We start from the raw sequence: 25271 nt of genomic DNA, 5'->3' as shown, positions 1-25271 counted from the left end.
CAAGGACTTTCAATAGTGTAGAAGACAGAAGTATTCTGTTTTCTTTTTGCATTTCTCCCCATTTTCTGCACAAGGCACCTTAAAACTTTTTGGACATACGGTAGAAAATGGACAGGAAGCTTTTGTATAACATTTCCTCCTGTTAGTTCTGCATCTATGCCCTACTAATGTATCTTCTTTCTCCTTGTTTTTTTGGGAATCTAGCAACAGTCTCAAATGCCTTATCAAGGAGAGCACCTCTCTTTCTTTTATTAATAAGCTTGCCATGAATTCCCGTTAAGAAGATGCAATGACTGTTTTCCATGTGCTGCATAATTTACACGTTTTCCGCTATTCAAGAAGGAAATAAAGTTTAAAAATCTGAGGAATTAACCATTGATAATGAAACAAAAATATTTGGAACTCCAATATTCCCAGGTATTCCATCTCTATGGATACAAAATAAAAAGAAATCTGTAGCCCTTACCCACATCACATCCACACAATCCAGCTGTAGCTACAATAGATCCTGAAGATGCTCCATAGATCCTGTGTGCAGATTTCATTATGTCAGGAGACAAGTCCCGCAAAGCAGATAACACTCCAGCTTGGTAGAAAACCATGAAACCACATCCTCTAAACAGTATAGAGTAAGGTCTTCCCTCTTTACCACTTATTTTCAGCATCTCTGCTAACTCCAAGCACCCCAACAACAAGGAAAGAGCTGCCCAACAGCTTTAGTGGGTTGTCCAGAGCCAGGCAGCGCTCAGCTGTGGCTCTCTTTCCAACCACACTCTCACTGTCTTATATCCCTCTGGGCCAAAGGTGCAGTGAAACAGCAGCAGTGGACAGAAATGGATGATGTGATGTCCTAATGTTCATTAAAATAAGATTACTGCATTGCAGGGTGCCTGAGGTGAGCACTGGCAGCCCCAGGCGATGGGGACAGCCACATGTCACACTGATGTGTTGGGGGAGCAGCCCAGGGGTCTGATGCTCCCCAGGACTGAGCCTTCATGAGGGAAAAGCTGCTTCCCAAAGTGGTAAACTGCTTCAGTGATACCCTGGAGTTCCAGCACAAAATTCCAGCCCCTTGGGCAGTAGGAATTCTCAAATATTCCCTGGCACAAAAGAGTCTTGCAAGCTGCTGCTTAAAACCCTCTTGCCTCATTTGCAACAGGTTGCCAAACCCCATCATGGGGAGTGGAGAAGGTGGCTGGATTACTAAAGAAATCTAAACCCAGTTAGTTTTCCTGGTTTCACAATTTTTGTTTGCTTACAGAAGGGTAAAAATACAGAGTCCAAGCAACAACTGATGGTTTCACCTGCTTCCTAGATGGCTGAAGTTTCAGTAGAGAAAGAGGTTGATAAAGAAGGAAAGACTGGGGAAAAACATCTGACAAATGCAGGGATTTGTTGGTTATCCATGTAGAAATGCAAAGCCTTCTAAGCTTTGCTGCTGGGTGAGACACTGGGAAGCTGCTGGTGGGAAAAGCAGCGCTGAGAGCTGGGCAAGAGAGAGGCAAGTGGCCAGCACAGCCAATAACATCTTGGACATGCCTCTCCTGATATACACAGAAATCTCCCCAACACCTTCAGGCAAAATGCTCCCAAAGCCACCAGGAGTGCTTCTCTCCCTCTTGCTGTGTGCCAGGGCAGTGCTGGAGTGATTTGGATGCAGCCCTGCTCTCTGTGAGGGGGCTGCAAAACAGCCCTGAGGCTGAGGGAGCAGCTGTGCTGGACCTGCTGGGCTGGCAGGGCTGTGGGCTCCACTAAGCCCAAAGCATCAGCGCAAGGTTAATCCAGCCCCAATTCCACACGGGAGCAGTGTCTGCCACCAGCCAGGAGCCAAGGCCCTGAGCTCCTTGCACACACCTTGCACACGGTCTGCTTTTCCCGTTGCTTCGAGGGCTTGGCCGTTCCCGTTCCCGTTGCTCTGAGGGCTCAGCTGTTCCCGTTCCCGTTCCTGTTCCCGTTGCTCCGAGGGCTCAGCTGTTCCTGTTCCCTTTCCCGTTCCCGTTGCTCCGAGGGCTCGGCCGTTCCTGCCCCTGGCGCTCTGAGGGCTCGGCCGATCTTTCTGCCCTCACTGCTGCCCTTTCCCAACTTGGCGGCTGCAGCAAGCCTCGTCCCTTCACATGCATCGTGGGAGTCTTTAGAAACGCAGGTAAGGCTTGTCAATTTGTGGTGATTGCTATGAATAAATATTTTTTTTGCCTGATGTTCCATTCTCTCTGCACAGCCCAGACCATGTCCGACAATGATGATGAAGCTGGGCCTGTTGTCACCAACACCCACTGTGTGCTGGTGCTCCCAAATCAAGGAGGATTTTGAGAATCCTAGACTGGTTTAGGTGGGAAGGGGCCTCAAAGCTCATCTCCTTTCACTTCATTCCATAGGTTGAGGACATGGAGATGTTTCAGCTGATCATCATCAGCTGGAAGGTGTTTGGGCTGGCTCAACTGAATTTCAGCCTAGAAGAGATTCCTTAGTCTCTGTGAGCCCTTAGGATCACCCAGTGATACCAGAAAGACACTTGAAAAGTAGATCACAGAATCCCAGAATGGTTTGGGTTGGAAGAGACCTCAAAGCTCATCCTGTCTCAACCCCTGCTATGGCAGGAACACCTTCACTATCCCAGGATGCTCCAAGCGCGTAGCCAGTGACCTTGTCCTGTGCTGGCAGTTCCTGATGAGGGGTCCCTCTCCAGCTTCCCTGTAGCCCCTTCAGCTCCCTGAACAGGCTGTGAGGTCTCCACACAACCTTCTCTTCTCCTGGCTGAACAGCCCCAACTCGCTCAGCCTGTCTCCAAAGGGGAGGTGCTCCAGTCCCCCTATAACGTTCTGGCCCATTCTGATGCATCCCGTTTGCATTGGATCCTGTCTGCTCCTGTCTTGCATCCATCCTGGATGGATTTCACTTCTCAAGCACTGCAGCCAAAGGCAGGCTGCTCCAATCCAGCTGTTCCTGCACAGGGCAAAGTGGAAGGCTCAGAGACACCCAGGCCTCCTCAGGCAGGAACAATCAGTCCATCATTTGCTTTTGCACCTCTGCTCCCTCCCACTTATCCAACAGCTCCTTCTCCAGGTTGCTGCAAGCACCATCCCCACCTCCAGGCAGGATATTACCATTCAGTGAGCCTGAGGCAGCTACCCTATTGAAATGAGCATTAAAATCTACCAGAGAAAATTCTCATCTAGGAATTGGACTTCCAAATCCATTAGATGCATCTGCAAACCTTAGACACAAACAGGAGCACAGTTTGAAATGCCCAGCATGTCTCCCCTGCCCCATCTGGTGCTTGATCATAAGCAATGAGAAAAGCTTTGTGAAGTTAAAAAAAAAATCCATCTACAAGGAATCCCCAAACTAAAATGGTTTTGGGTTTTGCTTTATTAATCTCTCATCTTTTCAAGCAAGCAGAGCTGGTGCTGTCTCCTCTTGGAGACACGAGCTTGGAGCTAATGGCAATGGAGACTGACAGAGGCAATGGATAGAGGCAAAGTTTGGCATTGATTGGAATCATCTTGTACAGGAGCTTGTTTCACTGCAAGGAAGCAAAGTGGGAAGCCCAGCTGCATCCAGTGGGGTTAGAACCAGCCTGGAATGCCTCCTCTGGGGGTGAATCATGGGAATCATCCGGGGCTGAGGCGCTGCCTGTGCTGTGGCATTGCTGGCAGCGCCCATGTGCTCCTCAGGGCAGGTCAGGCTCAGCCTTCAGGCTGGGTTCCAAGTTGCTCATTGGGTTTTTAAAGCAGAAACTGGGGCCAAAAGCAGCAGCAGGCTCAGAAATGCTCTTCTGTAGCCGAGCTGGTCCTAAAGGGAATAAAACCACGTTGGTCAGTCTGACAGACACCTCTGGCAGTTCCTGTGGGACAAAGTGGATGCCGTGGGAGAAAGCGCCTGGTGGGAGCTGCTTCCCTTCCTCCCGATGTCTGAAGGGCAGCCCGTTTTGGTATCCTCAAAATATTACCCTTTGTACCCCCATCGTGTTGCTTGTCTCCTTCTGCTTTGAACTCAGCAGGAATGTGAAGCCTGAGGTGGATGGGATGAGAGTCTGGAGACAAGCCAAGGCAGCAGAGCTCCCTCTGGAGCTGGAGCCCGCTGCAGCTCTAGAGGGAAGAGTGCTTGAGTCCGATCCTTGAAACTGAGCCCAACAAAGCCAAGCACGTGCCCAGTCCTGCCTGTGGCTCTGGCTGTTGGCTGCAGGTGCTCTATGCCAGACTCGGTTTCCAGTCTGGGCACTAAGGAGGGTGCAATTCCTTGTGCAGTTGTTCTGCTGGGCACACAGATAAGTGGCTACTGGATAACCTGCTAGTGCAGCCTGAGCCTCGTGGGATTGCAGGCTGCAGACACTTGTCCAAGGAATCAAGTAGAAGTTGTTCACAAGTTTATCCCCCTGCTGCTTTGGTAGCATCACTGCTGTTCTGGCATTGCACAGAGAAACAGTGAAAGAGCCTTTTCCTGACCTTGATCAGTAGGGCTTTTCCTTCCCAGAACTGGAAAATGTGATGTGCTTCTGCTCTGGAGGTGGAGAGCGTGGACTCTCTCCTTGATTGCTCTCTGGCCTAGCAAATGAGTCTTGTTTCCTCCCACAGGAGGAATTTTTCACCTCAGGCTGGTTAAAAACCTTGCAGCCCAGCTGCAAAGCAGAGGCAGTGATTCCTGACAGCCCAGAGCTGCCCAACTTCCAAAGAAACCTGATTCCCACCCTGTTGCTTCCAAAAGCTCCACATAGGTCAGACTGATGGTGCCTTTATAAAAGCAACCAGGGAAGCAACTTCTACAGCCTAACACTGTGTCCTGCACTGCTTAGTGGGTAGAGAGTTGGCTTGTTTTCAAAGGAAATCTCTTTCTTGATTCCACTTTGTTTTCCAAACTCTTGTTTTTTGATCTGGAATGGTAATGGTCCTAGTCTTTCCCATTTATATTCCTCATTTCTTCTAGTCCTTCCAGATATACCTGATTGTATAATTTTTCAGTTTTCATCTAATTTATGTGGCTGCATTTTAGATAATCACCATGTTAAAAAAGCAGAGAGACTTCTAGTAATCTGATGAATTCTGAATTGTTGAAAGACTCAGAAGGAAAGAGAAAATAGAGAGTAAAATGGAAATAAATATTGCATTTCATCAGATGATTCTTGCTAATTTTTTACTAACAGCAAACTGGAAACAGAAAGACTGTGTGGATTGTCTGGTTTTCCATGCAAAACTAAAATGGGAGCAGGCATTATTTTTCACAGAACTGCAGAAAACGATAAGTTTAGCATTTAAACCTGCCTTGTGTTCCTTGAAAATGATGCAGCTAGAAGTTTACCTGCAGCTGTAATATGCTTTCCTTGCACTTTGTGTTTGTGTGGCTGCAGCCAGAGTTCCTAAGGAGAAGTTTGGATTTGGCTGGCACAGCAAAGGCAGCTGGAACCCTTGAGACACCCCTAAAGAAGGGATGTGTGGGCAGAACCTGTTCTTACCTCACTGGGTGAGTGAATACATGGCCTTCTCCATGGAAGGAGCTCCTTGTCCATGGAGCCCTTCTGACCCAGCCACCAATGAAGTCCTCAGTGCTCACCCAAATGCAGAGTGAGCAGGGCTCAGTGTGAGGCCTCACTTGTAACCCCTGAGGTGCGAGGGAAGTTTCTCCCATCCCTGTCCATTCTCACCGGTCCCAGAGCCTGTTTGGGCACTGACAGCCCTGGGCAAGTGTCACTTGAAAATGGATGGGGTAAAGGAAGAGCTGGTTCTTTACCTTCCTGGGGGTGGAGAAGGTGTTGTGGGGCTTCCTATTCTTCCTTATCTGCTGCCTGGAGGATTCCTGGATTCTCTTTGTTGTCATCCTCATGATCGGTGGCTCTGGAGTGAAAAAGCCTCAGTCGTGGCTTCAGGTGCAGGGTCTCATCACCTTTCTGATTTGATTCATTGGCCAAGGAAAGTGTGAAGCCCTCAAAGTAATTCACCTGGAAATCCCCTGGTGGGAAGAGATTCCAGCTCTCAGTGCTTGTTGCTCAACTGCCAGGTCTGCAGCAGTGTGAGGCGAGACCTGGGCTGAGGGCAAATCAGGGATACTGATGAGCCCAGGGCTCGGGAATCACCAAACATTGGTGCTCTGTGCATCAGGGGCTTATCAAACACCACGCAGGGCACGTGAGCCTGCGCTTGTGCCTAGGGGTCCTGGGACCTGTGTTCCCTGGGGAAAGCTCTGTCATGTACAGTGTGGCAGAGAAAAGGGGAGTGTGGCTCTGGAGGCAGCTTCAGGAGGGGCCAGGACTCAAGGAATCCTGGCAGTGCCAGGAATACAGGCATTTCTCTGCCCCAGTCACTCTGGGGCAGCATCTCTTACCGTGTGTCAGCAAACCAAGGATGTAGGGGAAGCACCCAACCTACGTGTCCACACTTCCAGTCACTTACTCAGTCTTTTTAGGAAGGAGACCGTGTCCTGGTAGCCCTGGACAAAAAAGCGGTCCATGACCTGTGAGGGGAGGCAGCAGTCAGTGCAGCTGGGCTGCTGCAGGGGCCTCACGGCTCTGGCTTCCTGGAGGAGCTGCTCACCTGATGTGTGGGAACCTGAAAAATGTGCTGTAAGCGGCAGATGTTCATTTTTGAGATCTGTAAGATACAGTCAGAGAGCTGGAAGGTCAGGAAGGCAGCGGGGCCATCCCTGGGGCAGATGTCGTATTCGCCGGCGAAGGCAGAGATGGTGATGGTGGTGCGGGACACGAAGTCGGCTCTCCACATGGCCAGCTCCCCGTCCACGTAGCGCTGGGAGACAGAACAGGGAGCCCTGAGCCTTCCCCTCGCAGGGAGAGCAGTGCTGCTCACATGGGCAAACGTGGGCCTTGTTCCCCAGCCAGGCCCACAGCAGACCATGGTTCTGGGGCTCCACAGATCCTCTTCCAGGGAACTGCCCCACCTGCTGCTCCCATGCTCCAGGTCCAAACCTGCCCTACTCCCTTCCCCCTGAAATCTGCAATGAACCTGGGAGGAAAGTGCAGCAGAACAGATGTGGGGTAACCCCGGGGGCAGGAGTAGATGGACAATCTTGTAGGAAGCTCAGTCCTGTCTGCAGTGAGATCAGATTGTGGGGCCCTGTTCTTCCCTCTGCAGACACTGGGGGAACCCAGCCTTGAGCTACGTTGGTGGCAAACACAGATAGAAAGGTCCTGAATGCCACCACTGGAGAAAGGAGAGAGGCTGGAGGGGCCCTGGGCCTGAGCTGGGACAGGGTCTCCAGACCACAAAGCTACTCACCACCCCACGGAACGTTGGAGGGAAAATCCCAAAATACAGTGGAATGAAGACACTGCAAATCACAGCCTGTGGGTGAGATAGGATGGACAGAAATGAGTGAAGATCCCCAAAAACTGTTACCTTTGGGAGGGGTGGTTCATCTGTGAGTGCCAGAACAGGGTCCCCCAGCTGGGTTATTGGGCACCACGGACTAATGGGCACCAGTCCATGTCAGATGCCCACAGCCAGGGCAGAGAAGATGGAAGGGAACCTGTGAAATGCCTCAAATTGCTCTCTTCATGTTCAGCATAATTGAGGCGGTAATCAAAAGGGCTGATTTTTGAAAATCATTTCAGCTTGTCAGGATGCAGAGGGTGGCAAGGACAGAAATCATGGCATGGACTAGAATGGACCAGGGCCTGTTAGGATGAGACAAGGGCTGATGGTTTGTAACTACACGGGGGGAGATTGAGATATAGGGAAGATATTTTTTACCTTGAGGTTGTTGAGGCCCTGCACAGGTTGCCCAGAGAAGCTGGGCATCCTGGAAGCATGCAAGGCCAGGTAGGATGGGGCTTGAGACCAGCCTGGGACAGTGGAAGGTGTCCCTGCCCATGACAGGGTGGATCTTGATGAGCTTTAAGGTCCCATCCAACCCAAACCATTCTGTGCTTTTGTGCTGTGGGACATGGCCAGGCAGCAAATGTCTCCCAGCTCCTCCCTCACGGGCGGCTGCGGCTGCTCCCACCTGAATCAGCTCCTCCTTCGAGGCAAACTCGGACACTGTCACACATCTCCAGTCGTGCAGGCGGGTGAGGATAATGTGCAGCTTTCCAGACACCAGCTCGTGGGCATTTGGAGGCAGGAATTTCTCTAGGGTCTCCCTTAAGGCTCTAAGTACCCGTCCTCCAGGGACAAGCCCCCAGAGAGAGATTTCGAAGCGGCTGAAGAAGTACTCAGTCACATCATCTGCAAAGCAAAGCAAAGCAAAGCAATCATTCTACATCCCTTATAATGTTATTTATTTCCATTTTGAGCTGCACTTCCACATGAGAATGGGGTATTTTATCCAGCTGCTAAATGCTTATTTAGTGCCATTTTGTTTTTTTCATTATGGCTGAAGGTCCCAGGTGTGGACCCAACCTTTCCAAGGACTTTCAATATTGAATGAGGCAGAAGTATTCTGTTTTCTTTTTGCATTTCTCCCCATTTTCTGCATAAGACACCTTAAAACTTTTTGGACATATGGTAGAAAATGGACAGGAAGCCTTTGTAGAACATTTCCCCCTGTTAGTTCTGCATCTATGCCCTACTAATGTATCTTCTTTCTCCTTGTTTTTTTGGGAATCTAGCAACAGTCTCAAATGCCTTATCAAGGAGAGCACCTCTCTTTCTTTTATTAATAAGCTTGCCATGAATTCCCGTTAAGAAGATGCAATGACTGTTTTCCATGTGCTGCATAATTTACACATTTTCTGCTATTCAAGAAGGAAATAAAGTTTAAAAATTTGAGGAATTAACCATTGATAATGAAACAAAAGTATTTGGAACTCCAATATTCCCAGGTATTCCATCTCTATGGATACAAAATAAAAAGAAATCTGTATCCCTTACCCACATCACATCCACACAATCCAGCTGTAGCTACAATAGATCCTGAAGATGCTCCATAGATCCTGTGTGCAGATTTCATTATGTCAGGAGACAAGTCCCGCAAAGCAGATAACACTCCAGCTTGGTAGAAAACCATGAAACCACATCCTCTAAACAGGATAGAGTAAGGTCTTCCCTCTTTACCACTTATTTTCAGCATCTCTGCTAACTCCAAGCACCCCAACAACAAGGAAAGAGCTGCCCAACAGCTTTAGTGGGTTGTCCAGAGCCAGGCAGCGCTCAGCTGTGGCTCTCTTTCCAACCACACTCTCACTGTCTTATATCCCTCTGGGCCAAAGGTGCAGTGAAACAGCAGCAGTGGGCGGAAATGGATGATGTGATGTCCTAATGTTCATTAAAATAAGATTACTGCATTGCAGGGTGCCTGAGGTGAGCACTGGCAGCCCCAGGCGATGGGGACAGCCACATGTCACACTGATGTGTTGGGGGAGCAGCCCAGGGGTCTGATGCTCCCCAGGACTGAGCCTTCATGAGGGAAAAGCTGCTTCCCAAAGTGGTAAACTGCTTCAGTGATACCCTGGAGTTCCAGCACAAAATTCCAGCCCCTTGGGCAGTAGGAATTCTCAAATATTCCCTGGCACAAAAGAGTCTTGCAAGCTGCTGCTTAAAACACTCTTGCCCCATTTGCAACAGGTTGCCAAACCCCATCACGGGGAGTGGAGAAGGTGGCTGGATTACTAAAGAAATCTAAACCCAGTTAGTTTTCCTGGTTTCACAATTTTCGTTTGCTTACAGAAGGGTAAAAATACAGAGTCCAAGTAACAACTGATGGTTTCACCTGCTTCCTAGATGGCTGAAGTTTCAGTAGAGAAAGAGGTTGATAAAGAAGGAAAGACTGGGGAGAAACATCTGACAAACACAGGGATTTGTTGGTTATCCATGTAGAAATGCAAAGCCTTCTAAGCTTTGCTGCTGGGTGAGACACTGGGAAGCTGCTGGTGGGAAAAGCAGCGCTGAGAGCTGGGCAAGACAGAGGCAAGTGGCCAGCACAGCCAATAACAACTTGGACATGCCTCTTCTGATATACACAGAAATCTCCCCAACACCTTCAGGCAAAATGCTCCCAAGGCCACCAGGAGTGCTTCTCTCCCTCTTGCTGTGTGCCAGGGCAGTGCTGGAGTGATTTGGATGCAGCCCTGCTCTCTGTGAGGGGGCTGCAAAACAGCCCTGAGGCTGAGGGAGCAGCTGTGCTGGACCTGCTGGGCTGGCAGGGCTGTGGGCTCCACTAAGCCCAAAGCATCAGCGCAAGGTTAATCCAGCCCCAATTCCACATGGGAGCAGTGTCTGCCACCAGCCAGGAGCCAAGGCCCTGAGCTCCTTGCACACACCTTGCACACGGTCTGCTTTTCTCGTTGCTTCGAGGGCTTGGCCGTTCCCGTTCCCGTTGCTCCGAGGGCTCAGCTGTTCCCGTTCCCGTTGCTCTGAGGGCTCAGCTGTTCCTGTTCCCGTTCCTGTTCCCGTTGCTCCGAGGGCTCGGCTGTTCCTGTTCCCATTCCCGTTCCCATTGCTCTAAGGGCTTGGCCGTTCACGTTCCCGTTCCTGTTCCCGTTGCTCCAAGGGCTCGGCCGTTCCTGCCCCTGGTGCTCTGAGGGCTCGGCCGATCCTTCTGCCCTCACTGCTGCCCTTTCCCAACTTGGCAGCTGCAGCAAGCCTCGTCCCTTCACATGCATCGTGGGAGTCTTTAGAAACGCAGGTAAGGCTTGTTAATTTGTGGTGATTGCTATGAATAAATATTTTTTTTGCCTGATGTTCCATTCTCTCTGCACAGCCCAGACCATGTCCGACAATGATGATGAAGCTGGGCCTGTTGTCACCAACACCCACTGTGTGCTGGTGCTCCCAAATCAAGGAGGATTTTGAGAATCCTAGACTGGTTTAGGTGGGAAGGGGCCTCAAAGCTCATCTCCTTTCACTTCATTCCATAGGTTGAGGACATGGAGATGTTTCAGCTGATCATCATCAGCTGGAAGGTGTTTGGGCTGGCTCAACTGAATTTCAGCCTAGAAGAGATTCCTTAGTCTCTGTGAGCCCTTAGGATCACCCAGTGATACCAGAAAGACACTTGAAAAGTAGATCACAGAATCCCAGAATGGTTTGGGTTGGAAGAGACCTCAAAGCTCATCCTGTCTCAACCCCTGCTATGGCAGGAACACCTTCACTATCCCAGGATGCTCCAAGCGCGTAGCCAGTGACCTTGTCCTGTGCTGGCAGTTCCTGATGAGGGGTCCCTCTCCAGCTTCCCTGTAGCCCCTTCAGCTCCCTGAACAGGCTGTGAGGTCTCCACACAACCTTCTCTTCTCCTGGCTGAACAGCCCCAACTCGCTCAGCCTGTCTCCATAGGGGAGGTGCTCCAGTCCCCCTATAACGTTCTGGCCCATTCTGATGCATCCCGTTTGCATTGGATCCTGTCTGCTCCTGTCTTGCATCCATCCTGGATGGATTTCACTTCTCAAGCACTGCAGCCAAAGGCAGGCTGCTCCAATCCAGCTGTTCCTGCCACAGGGCAAAGTGGAAGGCTCAGAGACACCCAGGCCTCCCCAGGCAGGAACAATCAGTCCATCATTTGCTTTTGCACCTCTGCTCCCTCCCACTTATCCAACAGCTCCTTCTCCAGGTTGCTGCAAGCACCATCCCCACCTCCAGGCAGGATATTACCATTCAGTGAGCCTGAGGCAGCTACCCTATTGAAATGAGCATTAAAATCTACCAGAGAAAATTCTCATCTAGGAATTGGACTTCCAAATCCATTAGATGCATCTGCAAACCTTAGACACAAACAGGAGCACAGTTTGAAATGCCCAGCATGTCTCCCCTGCCCCATCTGGTGCTTGATCATAAGCAATGAGAAAAGCTTTGTGAAGTTAAAAAAAAAAATCCATCTACAAGGAATCCCCAAACTGAAATGGTATCAGCAGAGACTTCTCCTGCTCCAAATCTGCAGGAATGAGGAAGAAATAAGTATTTAACAATTCTGTATTCCAGTCAGCTGGGTTTTGCTTTATTAATCCCTCATCTTTTCAAGCAAGCAGAGCTGGTGCTGTCTCCTCTTGGAGACACGAGCTTGGAGCTAATGGCAATGGAGACTTTGACAGAGGCAATGGATAGAGGCAAAGTTTGGCATTGATTGGAATCATCTTGTACAGGAGCTTGTTTCACTGCAAGGAAGCAAAGTGGGAAGCCCAGCTGCACCCAGTGGGGTTAGAACCAGCCTGGAATGCCTCCTCTGGGGGTGGATCATGGGAATCATCCGGGGCTGAGGCCCTGCCTGTGCTGTGGCATTGCTGGCAGCGCCCATGTGCTCCTCAGGGCAGGTCAGGCTCAGCCTTCAGGCTGGGTTCCAAGTTGCTCATTGGGTTTTTAAAGCAGAAACTGGGGCCAAAAGCAGCAGCAGGCTCAGAAATGCTCTTCTGTAGCCGAGCTGGTCCTAAAGGGAATAAAACCACGTTGGTCAGTCTGACAGACACCTCTGGCAGTTCCTGTGGGACAAAGTGGATGCCGTGGGACAAAGCGCCTGGTGAGAGCTGCTTCCCTTCCTCCCGATGTCTGAAGGGCAGCCCGTTTTGGTATCCTCAAAATATTACCCTTTGTACCCCCATCGTGTTGCTTGTCTCCTTCTGCTTTGAACTCAGCAGGAATGTGAAGCCTGAGGTGGATGGGATGAGAGTCTGGAGACAAGCCAAGGCAGCAGAGCTCCCTCTGGAGCTGGAGCCCGCTGCAGCTCTAGAGGGAAGAGTGCTTGAGTCCGATCCTTGAAACTGAGCCCAACAAAGCCAAGCACGTGCCCAGTCCTGCCTGTGGCTCTGGCTGTTGGCTGCAGGTGCTCTATGCCAGACTGGGTTTCCAGTCTGGGCACGAAGGAGGGTGCAATTCCTTGTGCAGTTGTTCTGCTGGGCACACAGATAAGTGGCTACTGGATAACCTGCTAGTGCAGCCTGAGCCTCGTGGGTTTGCAGGCTGCAGACACTTGTCCAAGGAATCAAGTACAAGTTGTTCACAAGTTTATCCCCCTGCTGCTTTGGTAGCATCACTGCTGTTCTGGCATTGCACAGAGAAACAGTGAAAGAGCCTTTTCCTGACCTTGATCAGTAGGGCTTTTCCTTCCCAGAACTGGAGAATGTGATGTGCTTCTGCTCTGGAGGTGGAGAGCCTGGACTCTCTCCTTGATTGCTCTCTGGCCTAGCAAATGGGTCTTGTTTCCGCCCACAGGAGGAATTTTTCACCTCAGGCTGGTTAAAAACCTTGCAGCCCAGCTGCAAAGCAGAGGCAGCGATTCCTGACAGCCCAGAGCTGCCCAACTTCCAAAGAAACCTCATTCCCACCCTGTTGCTTCCAAAAGCTCCACATAGGTCAGACTGATGGTGCCTTTATAAAAGCAACCAGGGAAGCAACTTCTACAGCCTAACACTGTGTCCTGCACTGCTTAGTGGGTTGAGAGTTGGCTTGTTTTCAAAGGAAATCTCTTTCTTGATTCCACTTTATGTTTTCCAAACTCTTGTTTTTTGATCTGGAATGGTAATGGTCCTAGTCTTTCCCATTTATATTCCTCGTTTCTTCTAGTCCTTCCAGATATACCTGACTGTATAATTTTTCAGTTTTCATCTAATTTATGTGGCTGCATTTTAAATAATCACCATGTTGAAAAAGCAGAGTGATTTCTAGTAATCTGATGAATTCTGAATTGTTGAAAGACTCAGAAGGAAAGAAAGAGAAAATAGAGAGTAAAATGGAAATAAATATTGCATTTCATCAGATGATTCTTGATATATTTTACTAACAACAAACTGGAAATGGAAATGCTGTGTGGATTGTCTGGTTTTCCATGCAAAACTAAAATGGGAGCAGGCATTATTTTTCACAGAATTGCAGAAAACGATAAGTTTAGGATTTAAACCTGCCTTGTGTTCCTTGAAAATGATGCAGCTAGAAGTTTACCTGCAGCTGTAATATGCTTTCCTTGCACTTTGTGTTTGTGTGGCTGCAGCCAGAGTTCCTAAGGAGAAGTTTGGATTTGGCTGGCACAGCAAAGGCAGCTGGAACCCTTGAGACACCCCTAAAGAAGGGATGTGTGGGCAGAACCTGTTCTTACCTCACTGGGTGAGTGAATACATGGCCTTCTCCATGGAAGGAGCTCCTTGTCCATGGAGCCCTTCTGACCCAGCCACCAATGAAGTCCTCAGTGCTCACCCAAATGCAGAGTGAGCAGGGCTCAGTGTGAGGCCTCACTTGTAACCCCTGAGGTGCGAGGGAAGTTTCTCCCATCCCTGTCCATTCTCACCAGCCCCAGAGCCTGTTTGGGCACTGACAGCCCTGGGCAAGTGTCACTTGAAAATGAATGGGGTAAAGGAAGAGCTGGTTCTTTACCTTCCTGGGGGTGGAGAAGGTGTTGTGGGGCTTCCTATTCTTCCTTATCTGCTGCCTGGACGATTCCTGGATTCTCTTTGTTGTCATCCTCATGATCGGTGGCTCTGGAGTGAAAAAGCCTCAGTCGTGGCTTCAGGTGCAGGGTCTCATCACCTTTCTGATTTGATTCATTGGCCAAGGAAAGTGTGAAGCCCTCAAAGTAATTCACCTGGAAATCCCCTGGTGGGAAGAGATTCCAGCTCTCAGTGCTTGTTGCTCAACTGCCAGGTCTGCAGCAGTGTGAGGGGAGACTTGGGCTGAGGACAAATCAGGGATACTGATGAGCCCAGGGCTCGGGAATCACCAAACATTGCTGCTCTGTGCATCAGGGGCTTATCAAACACCACACAGGGCACGTGAGCCTGCGCTTGTGCCTAGGGGTCCTGGGACCTGTGTTCCCTGGGGAAAGCTCTGTCATGCCCAGTGTGGCAGAGAAAAGGGGAGTGTGGCTCTGGAGGCAGCTTCAGGAGGGGCCAGGACTCAAGGAATCCTGGCAGTGCCAGGAATACAGGCATTTCTCTGCCTCAGTCACTCTGGGGCAGCATCTCTTACCGTGTGTCAGCAAACCAAGGATGTAGGGGAAGCACCCAACCTACCTGTCCACACTTCCAGTCACTTACTCAGTCTTTTTAGGAAGGAGACCGTGTCCTGGTAGCCCTGGATAAAAAAGCGGTCCATGACCTGTGAGGGGAGGCAGCAGTCAGTGCAGCTGGGCTGCTGCAGGGGCCTCACAGCTCTGGCTACCTGGAGGAGCTGCTCACCTGATGTGTGGGAACCTGAAAAATGTGCTGTAAGCGGCAGATGTTCATTTTTGAGATCTGTAAGATACAGTCAGAGAGCTGGAAGGTCAAGAAGGCAGCGGGGCCATCCCTGGGGCAGATGTCGTATTCGCCGGCGAAGGCAGAGATGGTGATGGTGGTGCGGGACACGAAGTCGGCTCTCCACATGGCCAGCTCCCCGTCCACGTAGCGCTGGGAGACAGAACAGGGAGCCCTGAGCCTTCCCCTCGCAGGGAGAGCAGTGCTGCTCACATGGGCAAACGTGGGCCTTGTTCCCCAGCCAGGCCCACAGCAGACCATGGTTCTGGGGCTCCACAGATCCTCTTCCAGGGAACTGCCCCACCTGCTGCTCCCATGCTCCAGGTCCACACCTGCCCTACTCCCTTCCCCCTGAAATCTGCAATGAACCTGGGAGGAAAGTGCAGCAGAACAGATGTGGGGTAACCCCGGGGGCAGGAGTAGATGGACAATCCTGTAGGAAGCTCAGTCCTGTCTGCAGTGAGGTCAGATTGTGGGGCCCTGTTCTTCCCTCTGCAGACACTGGGGGAACCCAGCCTTGAGCTACGTTGGTGGCAAACCCAGATAGAAAGGTCCTGAATGCCACCACTGGAGAAAGGAGAGAGGCTGGAGGGGCCCTGGGCCTGAGCTAGGACAGGGTCTCCAGATCACAAAGCTACTCACCACCCCACGGAACGTTGGAGGGATAATCCCAAAATAGGGTAGGAGGAAGCAACTGCAAATCACAGCCTGTGGGTGAGATAGGAAGGACAGAAATGAGTGAAGATCCCCAAAAATTGTTACCTTTGGGAGGGGTGGTTCATCTGTGAGTGCCAGAACAGGGTCCCCCAGCTGGGTTATTGGGCACCACGGACTAATGGGCACCAGACCATGTCAGATGCCCACAGCCAGGGCAGAGAAGACGGAAGGGAACCTGTGAAATGCCTCAAATTGCTCTCTTCATGTTCAGCATAATTGAGGCGGTAATCAAAAGGGCTGATTTTTGAAAATCATTTCAGCTTGTCAGGATGCAGAGGGTGGCAAGGACAGAAATCATGGCATGGACTAGAATGGACCAGGGCCTGTTAGGATGAGACAAGGGCTGATGGTTTGTAACTACACGGGGGGAGATTGAGATATAGGGAAGATATTTTTTACCTTGAGGTTGTTGAGGCCCTGCACAGATTGCCCAGAGAAGCTGGGCATCCTGGAAGCATGCAAGGCCAGGTAGGATGGGGCTTGAGACCAGCCTGGGACAGTGGAAGGTGTCCCTGCCCATGACAGGGTGGATCTTGATGAGCTTTAAGGTCCCATCCAACCCAAACCATTCTGTGCTTTTGTGCTGTGGGACATGGCCAGGCAGCAAATGTCTCCCAGCTCCTCCCTCACGGGTGGCTGCGGCTGCTCCCACCTGAATCAGCTCCTCCTTCGAGGCAAACTCGGACACTGTCACACATCTCCAGTCGTGCAGGCGGGTGAGGATAATGTGCAGCTTTCCAGACACCAGCTCGTGGGCATTTGGAGGCAGGAATTTCTCTAGGGCCTCCCTTAAGAGTCTAAGTACCTCTACGCCAGGGGGCAGGCCCCAGAGAATGATTTTCAAGCGATTTACGACATAATCCTTCACCTCATCTGAAGCAAAGCAAAGCAAAGCAATCATTCTTCATCCCTTATAATGTTATTTATTTGCATTTTGAGCTGCACTTCCACATGAGAGTGTGGTATTTTATCTAGCTGCTAAATGATTGCTTAGAGCTATTGTGCTTTTTCATTATGGCTGAAGGTCCCATGTGTGGACCCAACTTTTCCAAGGACTTTTAATATTGAATGAGGCAGAAGTATTTTGGTTTTTTTTTCCCACTTTCTCCCCATTTTCTGCACATGACATAGTAAAATATTTTGGACATATGGTAGAAAGTGGACAGGAAGCCTTTGTAGAACATTTACTCCTGTAAGCTCTGCATCTATGCCCTACTAATGTATCTTCTTTCTCCTCATTTTTTTGGGAATCTAGCAACAGTCTCAAATGCCTTATCAAGGAGAGCACCTCTCTTTCTTTTATTAATATGCTTGCCATAAATTCCCATTAAGAAAGTGCAATGACTGTTTTCCATGTGCTGCATAATTTACACATTTTCCGCTATTCAAGAAGGAAATAAAGTTTAAAAATCTGAGGAATTAACCATTGATAATGAAACAAAAATATTTGGAACTCCAATATTCCCAGGTACTCCATCTCTTTGGACACAAAATAAAATGAAATCTGTATCCCTTACCCACATCACATCCACACAATCCAGCTGTAGCTACAACAGATCCTGAAGATGCTCCATAGATCCTGTGTGCAGATTTCATTATGTCAGGAGACAAGTCCCGCAAAGCAGATAACACACCAGCTTGGTATACACCCATGAAACCACATCCTCTAAACAGGATAGAGTAAGGTCTTCCCTCTTTACCACTTATTTTCAGCATCTCTGCTAACTCCAAGCACCCCAACAACAAGGAAAGAGCTGCCCAACAGCTTTAGTGGGTTGTCCAGAGCCAGGCAGCGCTCAGCTGTGGCTCTCTTTCCAACCACACTCTCACTGTCTTATATCCCTCTGGGCCAAAGGTGCAGTGAAACAGCAGCAGTGGGCAGAAGTGGATGATGTGATGTCCTAATGCTCATTAAAATAAGATTACTGCATTGCAGGGTGCCTGAGGTGAGCACTGTCAGCCCCAGGCGATGGGGACAGCCACATGTCACACTGATGTGTTGGGGGAGCAGCCCAGGGGTCTGATGCTCCCCAGGACTGAGCCTTCGTGAGGGAAAAGCTGCTTCCCAAAGTGGTAAACTGCTTCAGTGATACCCTGGAGTTCCAGCACAAAATTCCAGCCCCTTGGGCAGTAGGAATTCTCAAATATTCCCGGGCACAAAAGAGTCTTGCAAGCTGCTGCTCAAAACACTCTTGCCCCATTTGCAACAGGTTGCCAAACCTCATCACATGGAATGGAGAAGGTGGCTGGATTACTAAAGAAATCTAAAACCAGTTAGTTTTCCTTGTTTCACAATTTTTGTTTGCTTACAGAAGGGTAAAAATACAGAGTCCAAGCAACAACTGATGGTTTCACCTGCTTCCTAGATGGCTGAAGTTTCAGTAGAGAAAGAGGTTGATAAAGAAGGAAAGACTGGGGAAAAACATCTGACAAATGCAGGGATTTGCTGGTTATCCATGTAGAAATGCAAAACCTTCTAAGCTTTGCTGCTGGGTGAGACACTGGGAAGCTGCTGGTGGGAAAAGCAGCGCTGAGAGCTGGGCAAGACAGAGGCAAGTGGCCAGCACAGCCAAAAACAACTTGGACATGCCTCTCCTGATATACACAGAAATCTCCCCAACACTTTCAGGCAAAATGCTCCCAAGGCCACCAGGAGTGCTTCTCTCCCTCTTGCTGTGTGCCAGGGCAGTGCTGGAGTGATTTGGATGCAGCCCTGCTCTCTGTGAGGGGGCTGCAAAACAGCCCTGAGGCTGAGGGAGCAGCTGTGCTGGACCTGCTGGGCTGGCAGGGCTGTGGGCTCCACTAAGCCCAAAGCATCAGCGCAAGGTTAATCCAGCCCCAATTCCACACGGGAGCAGTGTCTGCCACCAGCCAGGAGCCAAGGCCCTGAGCTCCTTGCACACACCTTGCGGGTCCTGCTGCTGAGCAGCAAAGTAAAACTGAAGACTCGAGAGGCATAAATATATCCAATGCCTAATTGGGAGGACAAATGCACTGGAAATAATTTTCCATCGACTCTTGAGTGCAAGGGTCCCCTAAGAATTGACTGCAATGACAAGAGTCAACTTCAGAAGCAGCTTCTGGTGCAGGAGGGAAGGGGCATTTGGAATGCATGGGTGAGGCACACAAAGCTCTTGAGCTTAAGGAAAACATTTCTGGCCACGTGCATGGCTTGTGGAAAATCCCAGAGCCAGTCTGGGAGCAGCACCAGCATTCCCAGTGCTTCAAGCCTTGTGTTCAAGCCTCCTGCCCTCAGTCAGCAGCACGAGAAGGAACTAGAAATGTGACCCATGATTGCACTGCTTTCCACATACAACTGGAGAGCTCTGGCACTCCAGTCCCAAACCAAAGCCACGGATCACACCACATGGGCCAGGTCTTACTCTTAATTGCACCTCTGCAATATTGAGAGAGTTTGTAAATCCCTTTGTTTTGCCTTCTTACCCAATCTTGCAGCATCAAGAAGTAAAAAGTTTATATCTTGGAAGAGCAGAAGGAAGCCAAGAGTGTGCCTGCTGATTCCCTCCTAGCAATAGTGCCACATCTCCCTGGCTTTCAAAGGCTTGGACTGTCCCAGGTGTCTTTCAAAGGAAGCAGGGAGTTAGAAAAAATGTAGGTGGGTGCAGTTGTTGTCAGAGTGAGGTACCAGGGCTCCAAGAAGGTGGGGTTTGGAAAGCAGCAATCCAGGTGATCAGAGGAGTGACCCAGGTGGCATAAACAGTGATTGGGAAATGCTGCTGTGGAAATGCAGAAGCTGTTTCTTGTCCTCTCTGTGCCCTGCCCCAGGATGGGACACAGGCTGTGTGTGTCCCTGAGTGCTGCCCTGTGTTTCAAGCATGTTGTTTTACCAGGCCAAACACCCTCATGGCATTTGGCATTTCCCCATCACTGGGTCAGAAACCATTGGGAGGGACCCTGCCCATCTGTCCCTCATTTTTTCATCCTGGCTTTGGGGACAAATGTCTCCAGTCCTGCTTCCCCACACAGCAGCCTGGTCTCAGTGCCTCCTGCTCCCATGGATAATTGGAAATACCCTGTGAAGCTGCAGGGTCTGAAACAGGGAATCTGACCATTCTCTACAGCTACAGCAGGGCGAGAAGAAAGAACTGAGGAGCAGAAAGACACCAATGCAGAAAGGCAAAAATGCAGTTCTGTGTTGGGTTGAAATCTTCCCATGTAAGAATCTCATCTTAGCAAACCCCAGTCTGGGTTTCTCTCCTTCATGAAAGCTGGATTTTATTATTTGTGTTTAAACAGTCTGTGATGAATCAAGGCATTTCCACGGCAGCTCCCCAGCTGAGTGCACTGGAACAGGAGCAGAATAAAGGAGTGGCTCTGGCAGGGGTCTGAACTTTGCCATGCTAGGGCCTTGCTCACCTGTGTGTGCTCACCTGGGCCCCTCAGTTGCCTCTTGGCTGCTCCGTGTTTCCTCACATGCCAGTGGCTGCCTCCTCAGCAGGCAGGGCTGACACTGGCCTAGGGAGCACATTCCCATCCCTGCCCTCCCACCAGGACACAGATTTTAGCAGAGTTGACAACACGAGTGATGTTTTTGCCACTGATGTTGCAGGCAACCTTTCTTCGAGGTGGGAAAGAAAAGAGTGGAAATGATGCACCCTGGTCCTTGCCTCACTAATTGGTATTTCTGTGGCTTTGACAGCTCCCAGAACTTGCCTCAGCACACTTACCTTTCCTACTACCAGGATTGTGGCACAGGAACCTCCAGCCTATCTTCTGTTCGGCATTAAGCAGAGGAACCTTTTCCCTGCTCCTGTGACAAACACCTCATCTGGGCACACGAGGAGATGATGTCAGTGCCCAGGGCAGTTATGAGAGCTGCGCTGACAGAGATGAAATGGTGACTTTGGCACGGTGACTTCACCCAGCTCTGGAGCAGCGCCTGGTGCTCCCAGCCAAGGGCAGGCCTCTGCAGGACAGACCTTCCTGCTCAGCTGCACCCTGGGCACAGAGCACCAGGAAATGTTGGAGCAGATCACCTCTAGCTGGAAGGAGTTCTGGCAGGCACAGCTTCATGTCAGGCCAGAAGAGATTCCTTAGCCTTGCCTGAGCCTTAGGATTACCACTAAGACATTCACTAAGAGAATGGTTTGGCCTGGAAGACACTTTAAACCATATCCAGTTCCACCTCTGCCATGGCAGGGACACCTTCAGTAACCCAGATTGCTCCAAGCCCTGTCCAACCTGGCCTTGAAATAATGACACACCAGAGCCCAAGGGGGAGTCCTGCACGATGTAGGCACAGCTAGACTGCTGGCTTAAAGGTAAAAGGAAAAGCTCAGCCTAGATGGATTTCCGGCCAAATGACAGCCTGGGAGGCTCTGGTGCAGGGGCTGCTGCTCAGCAGCAGGAGGATGATGCTGCTACAGAACCGTGGAATCATTGATTCATGGAATGGTTTGGGCAGGAAGAGACCTTCATGCTCATCTCATTCCACCCCCTGTCACGGGCAGGGACAACTTCCATTAGAGCAGATTTCTTCAAGCCCTGTCCAGCCTGGCCTTGCTTCAGGTGCTCCTCGGTGAATCCGTATTCCCTGGATTAACCCTTTTTTCCTGGGTTCAGTTGCCCCCGCTCCGGGCCTGCTTTTCCCGTTGCTCTGAGGGCTCGGCAGCTCCCGCCCCTGGTGCTCTGAGGGCTCGGTGGTTCCCGTTCCTCCAAGGGCCCTGAGAGCTCGGCTGTTCCCATTCCCGTTCCTCCAAGGGCCCTGAGGGCTCGGCTGTTCCCATTCCCGTTCCTCCAAGGGCCCTGAGGGCTCGGTTGTTCCCATTCCCGTTCCTCCAAGGGCCCTGAGGGCTCGGCTGTTCCCTTTGGTCTGAAGGCTCGGCCGTTCCCGTTTCCGCCCCTGGCGCTCTGAGGGTTCGGCTGTTCCCATTCCCGTTCCCATTGCTCTGAGGGCTCGGCTGTTCACCTTTCCATTGTTGTGAGGGCTCGGCCGTTCCCATTCCCTTTGCTCTGAGGGTTCGGCTGTTCCCATTCCCATTGCCCTGAGGGCTCAGCTGTTCCTGTTCCCACTGCTCCAAGGGCTCGGCTGTTCCTGTTCCCATTCCCGTTCCCATTGCTCTAAGGGCTTGGCCATTCACGTTCCCATTCCTGTTCCCGTTGCTCCAAGGGCTCGGCCGTTCCTGCCCCTGGTGCTCTGAGGGCTCGGCCGATCCTTCTGCCCTCACTGCTGCCCTTTGACAACTTGGCGGCTGCAGCAAGCCTCGTCCCTTTGCATACATCGTGGGAGTATTTAGTAACGCAGGTAAGGCTTGTTAATTTGTGGTGATTGCTATGAATAAATATTTTTTTTGCCAGATGTTCCATTCTCTCTGCACAGCCCAGACCATGTCTGACACTGATGATGAAGCTGGGCCTGTTGTCACCAACACACACTGTGTGCTGGTGCTCCCAAATCAAGGAGGATTTTGAGAATCCCACACTGGTTTAGGTGGGAAGGGGCCTCAAAGCTCATCTCCTTTCACTTCATTCCATAGGGTGAGGACATGGAGATGTTTCAGCTGATCATCATCAGCTGGAAGGTGTTTGGGCTGGCTCAACTGAATTTCAGCCTAGAAGAGATTCCTTAGTCTCTGTGAGCCCTTAGGATCACCCAGTGATACCAGAAAGACACTTGAAAAGTAGATCACAGAATCCCAGAATGGTTTGGGTTGGAAGAGACCTCAAAGCTCATCCTGTCTCAACCCCTGCTATGGCAGGAACACCTTCACTATCCCAGGATGCTCCAAGCGCGTAGCCAGTGACCTTGTCCTGTGCTGGCAGTTCCTGATGAGGGGTCCCTCTCCAGCTTCCCTGTAGCCCCTTCAGCTCCCTGCACAGGCTGTGAGGTCTCCACACAACCTTCTCTTCTCCTGGCTGAACAGCCCCAACTCGCTCAGCCTGTCTCCATAGGGGAGGTGCTCCAGTCCCCCTATAACGTTCTGGCCCATTCTGATGCATCCCGTTTGCATTGGATCCTGTCTGCTCCTGTCTTGCATCCATCCTGGATGGATTTCACTTCTCAAGCACTGCAGCCAAAGGCAGGCTGCTCCAATCCAGCTGTTCCTGCCACAGGGCAAAGTGGAAGGCTCAGAGACACCCAGGCCTCCCCAGGCAGGAACAATCAGTCCATCATTTGCTTTTGCACCTCTGCTCCCTCCCACTTATCCAACAGCTCCTTCTCCAGGTTGCTGCAAGCACCATCCCCACCTCCAGGCAGGATATTACCATTCAGTGAGCCTGAGGCAGCTACCCTATTGAAATGAGCATTAAAATCTACCAGAGAAAATTCTCATCTAGGAATTGGACTTCCAAATCCATTAGATGCATCTGCAAACCTTAGACACAAACAGGAGCACAGTTTGAAATGCCCAGCATGTCTCCCCTGCCCCATCTGGTGCTTGATCATAAGCAATGAGAAAAGATTTGTAAAGTTAAAAAAAAAATCCATCTACAAGGAATCCCCAAACTAAAATGGTTTTGGGTTTTGCTTTATTAATCTCTCATCTTTTCAAGCAAGCAGAGCTGGTGCTGTCTCCTCTTGGAGACACGAGCTTGGAGCTAATGGCAATGGAGACTGACAGAGGCAATGGATAAAGGCAAAGTTTGGCATTGTTTGGAATCATCTTGTGCAGGAGCTTGTTTCACCGCAAGGAAGCAAAGTGGGAAGCCCAGCTGCACCAAGTGGGGTTAGAACCAGCCTGGAATGCCTCCTCTGGGGGTGGATCATGGGAATCATCCGGGGCTGAGGCCCTGCCTGTGCTGTGGCATTGCTGGCAGCGCCCATGTGCTCCTCAGGGCAGGTCAGGCTCAGCCTTCAGGCTGGGTTCCAAGTTGCTCATTGGGTTTTTAAAGCAGAAACTGGGGCCAAAAGCAGCAGCAGGCTCAGAAATGCTCTTCTGTAGCCGAGCTGGTCCTAAAGGGAATAAAACCACGTTGGTCAGTCTGACAGACACCTCTGGCAGTTCCTGTGGGACAAAGTAGATGCTGTGGGAGAAAGTGCCTGGTGGGAGCTGCTTCCCTTCCTCCCGATGTCTGAAGGGCAGCCCGTTTTGGTATCCTCAAAATATTACCCTTTGTACCCCCATCGTGTTGCTTGTCTCCTTCTGCTTTGAACTCAGCAGGAATGTGAAGCCTGAGGTGGATGGGATGAGAGTCTGGAGACAAGCCAAGGCAGCAGAGCTCCCTCTGGAGCTGGAGCCCGCTGCAGCTCTAGAGGGAAGAGTGCTTGAGTCCGATCCTTGAAACTGAGCCCAACAAAGCCAAGCACGTGCCCAGTCCTGCCTGTGGCTCTGGCTGTTGGCTGCAGGTGCTCTATGCCAGACTGGGTTTCCAGTCTGGGCACGAAGGAGGGTGCAATTCCTTGTGCAGTTGTTCTGCTGGGCACACAGATAAGTGGCTACTGGATAACCTGCTAGTGCAGCCTGAGCCTCGTGGGATTGCAGGCTGCAGACACTTGTCCAAGGAATCAAGTAGAAGTTGTTCACAAGTTTATCCCCCTGCTGCTTTGGTAGCATCACTGCTGTTCTGGCATTGCACAGAGAAACAGTGAAAGAGCCTTTTCCTGACCTTGATCAGTAGGGCTTTTCCTTCCCAGAACTGGAGAATGTGATGTGCTTCTGCTCTGGAGGTGGAGAGCCTGGACTCTCTCCTTGATTGCTCTCTGGCCTAGCAAATGGGTCTTGTTTCCGCCCACAGGAGGAATTTTTCACCTCAGGCTGGTTAAAAACCTTGCAGCCCAGCTGCAAAGCAGAGGCAGCGATTCCTGACAGCCCAGAGCTGCCCAACTTCCAAAGAAACCTCATTCCCACCCTGTTGCTTCCAAAAGCTCCACATAGGTCAGACTGATGGTGCCTTTATAAAAGCAACCAGGGAAGCAACTTCTACAGCCTAACACTGTGTCCTGCACTGCTTAGTGGGTTGAGAGTTGGCTTGTTTTCAAAGGAAATCTCTTTCTTGATTCCACTTTATGTTTTCCAAACTCTTGTTTTTTGATCTGGAATGGTAATGGTCCTAGTCTTTCCCATTTATATTCCTCGTTTCTTCTAGTCCTTCCAGATATACCTGACTGTATAATTTTTCAGTTTTCATCTAATTTATGTGGCTGCATTTTAAATAATCACCATGTTGAAAAAGCAGAGTGATTTCTAGTAATCTGATGAATTCTGAATTGTTGAAAGACTCAGAAGGAAAGAAAGAGAAAATAGAGAGTAAAATGGAAATAAATATTGCATTTCATCAGATGATTCTTGATATATTTTACTAACAACAAACTGGAAATGGAAATGCTGTGTGGATTGTCTGGTTTTCCATGCAAAACTAAAATGGGAGCAGGCATTATTTTGCACAGAATTGCAGAAAACGATAAGTTTAGCATTTAAAACTGCCTTGTGTTCCTTGAAAATGATGCAGCTAGAAGTTTACCTGCGGCTGTAATATGCTTTCCTTGCACTTTGTGTTT

General features: G+C 50.3%; 2 protein-coding genes across 2 annotated transcripts; both read right to left on the bottom strand.

Moving 5' to 3' along the window:
* Positions 1-5758: 5758 nt before the first annotated feature.
* Positions 5759-11254, bottom strand: LOC144247673 (omega-hydroxyceramide transacylase-like). The gene is made up of 6 exons (XM_077789014.1): positions 11166-11254; positions 8817-8878; positions 7951-8171; positions 6525-6734; positions 6384-6444; positions 5759-5943 (listed from the first exon to the last, which is right to left on the bottom strand). The coding sequence occupies exons 1-6, from the start codon at positions 11252-11254 to the stop codon at positions 5759-5761; spliced, it is 828 nt and encodes a 275-aa protein (XP_077645140.1).
* Positions 11255-14271: 3017 nt separating this feature from the next.
* Positions 14272-22761, bottom strand: LOC144247672 (omega-hydroxyceramide transacylase-like). Its single transcript, XM_077789013.1, has 6 exons — positions 22673-22761; positions 17329-17390; positions 16464-16684; positions 15038-15247; positions 14897-14957; positions 14272-14456 (listed from the first exon to the last, which is right to left on the bottom strand). Exons 1-6 carry the CDS (start codon positions 22759-22761, stop codon positions 14272-14274), a joined length of 828 nt encoding a protein of 275 aa, XP_077645139.1.
* Between the last annotated feature and the right edge of the window lie 2510 nt (positions 22762-25271).

Source organism: Lonchura striata, chromosome 30 (genome assembly GCF_046129695.1).
Source record: "Lonchura striata isolate bLonStr1 chromosome 30, bLonStr1.mat, whole genome shotgun sequence".
NCBI classification, from domain to species: Eukaryota; Metazoa; Chordata; class Aves; order Passeriformes; family Estrildidae; genus Lonchura; species Lonchura striata.
Note: the sequence above shows the minus strand (reverse complement) of the source record. Positions and strands in the feature narration are given on the sequence as shown.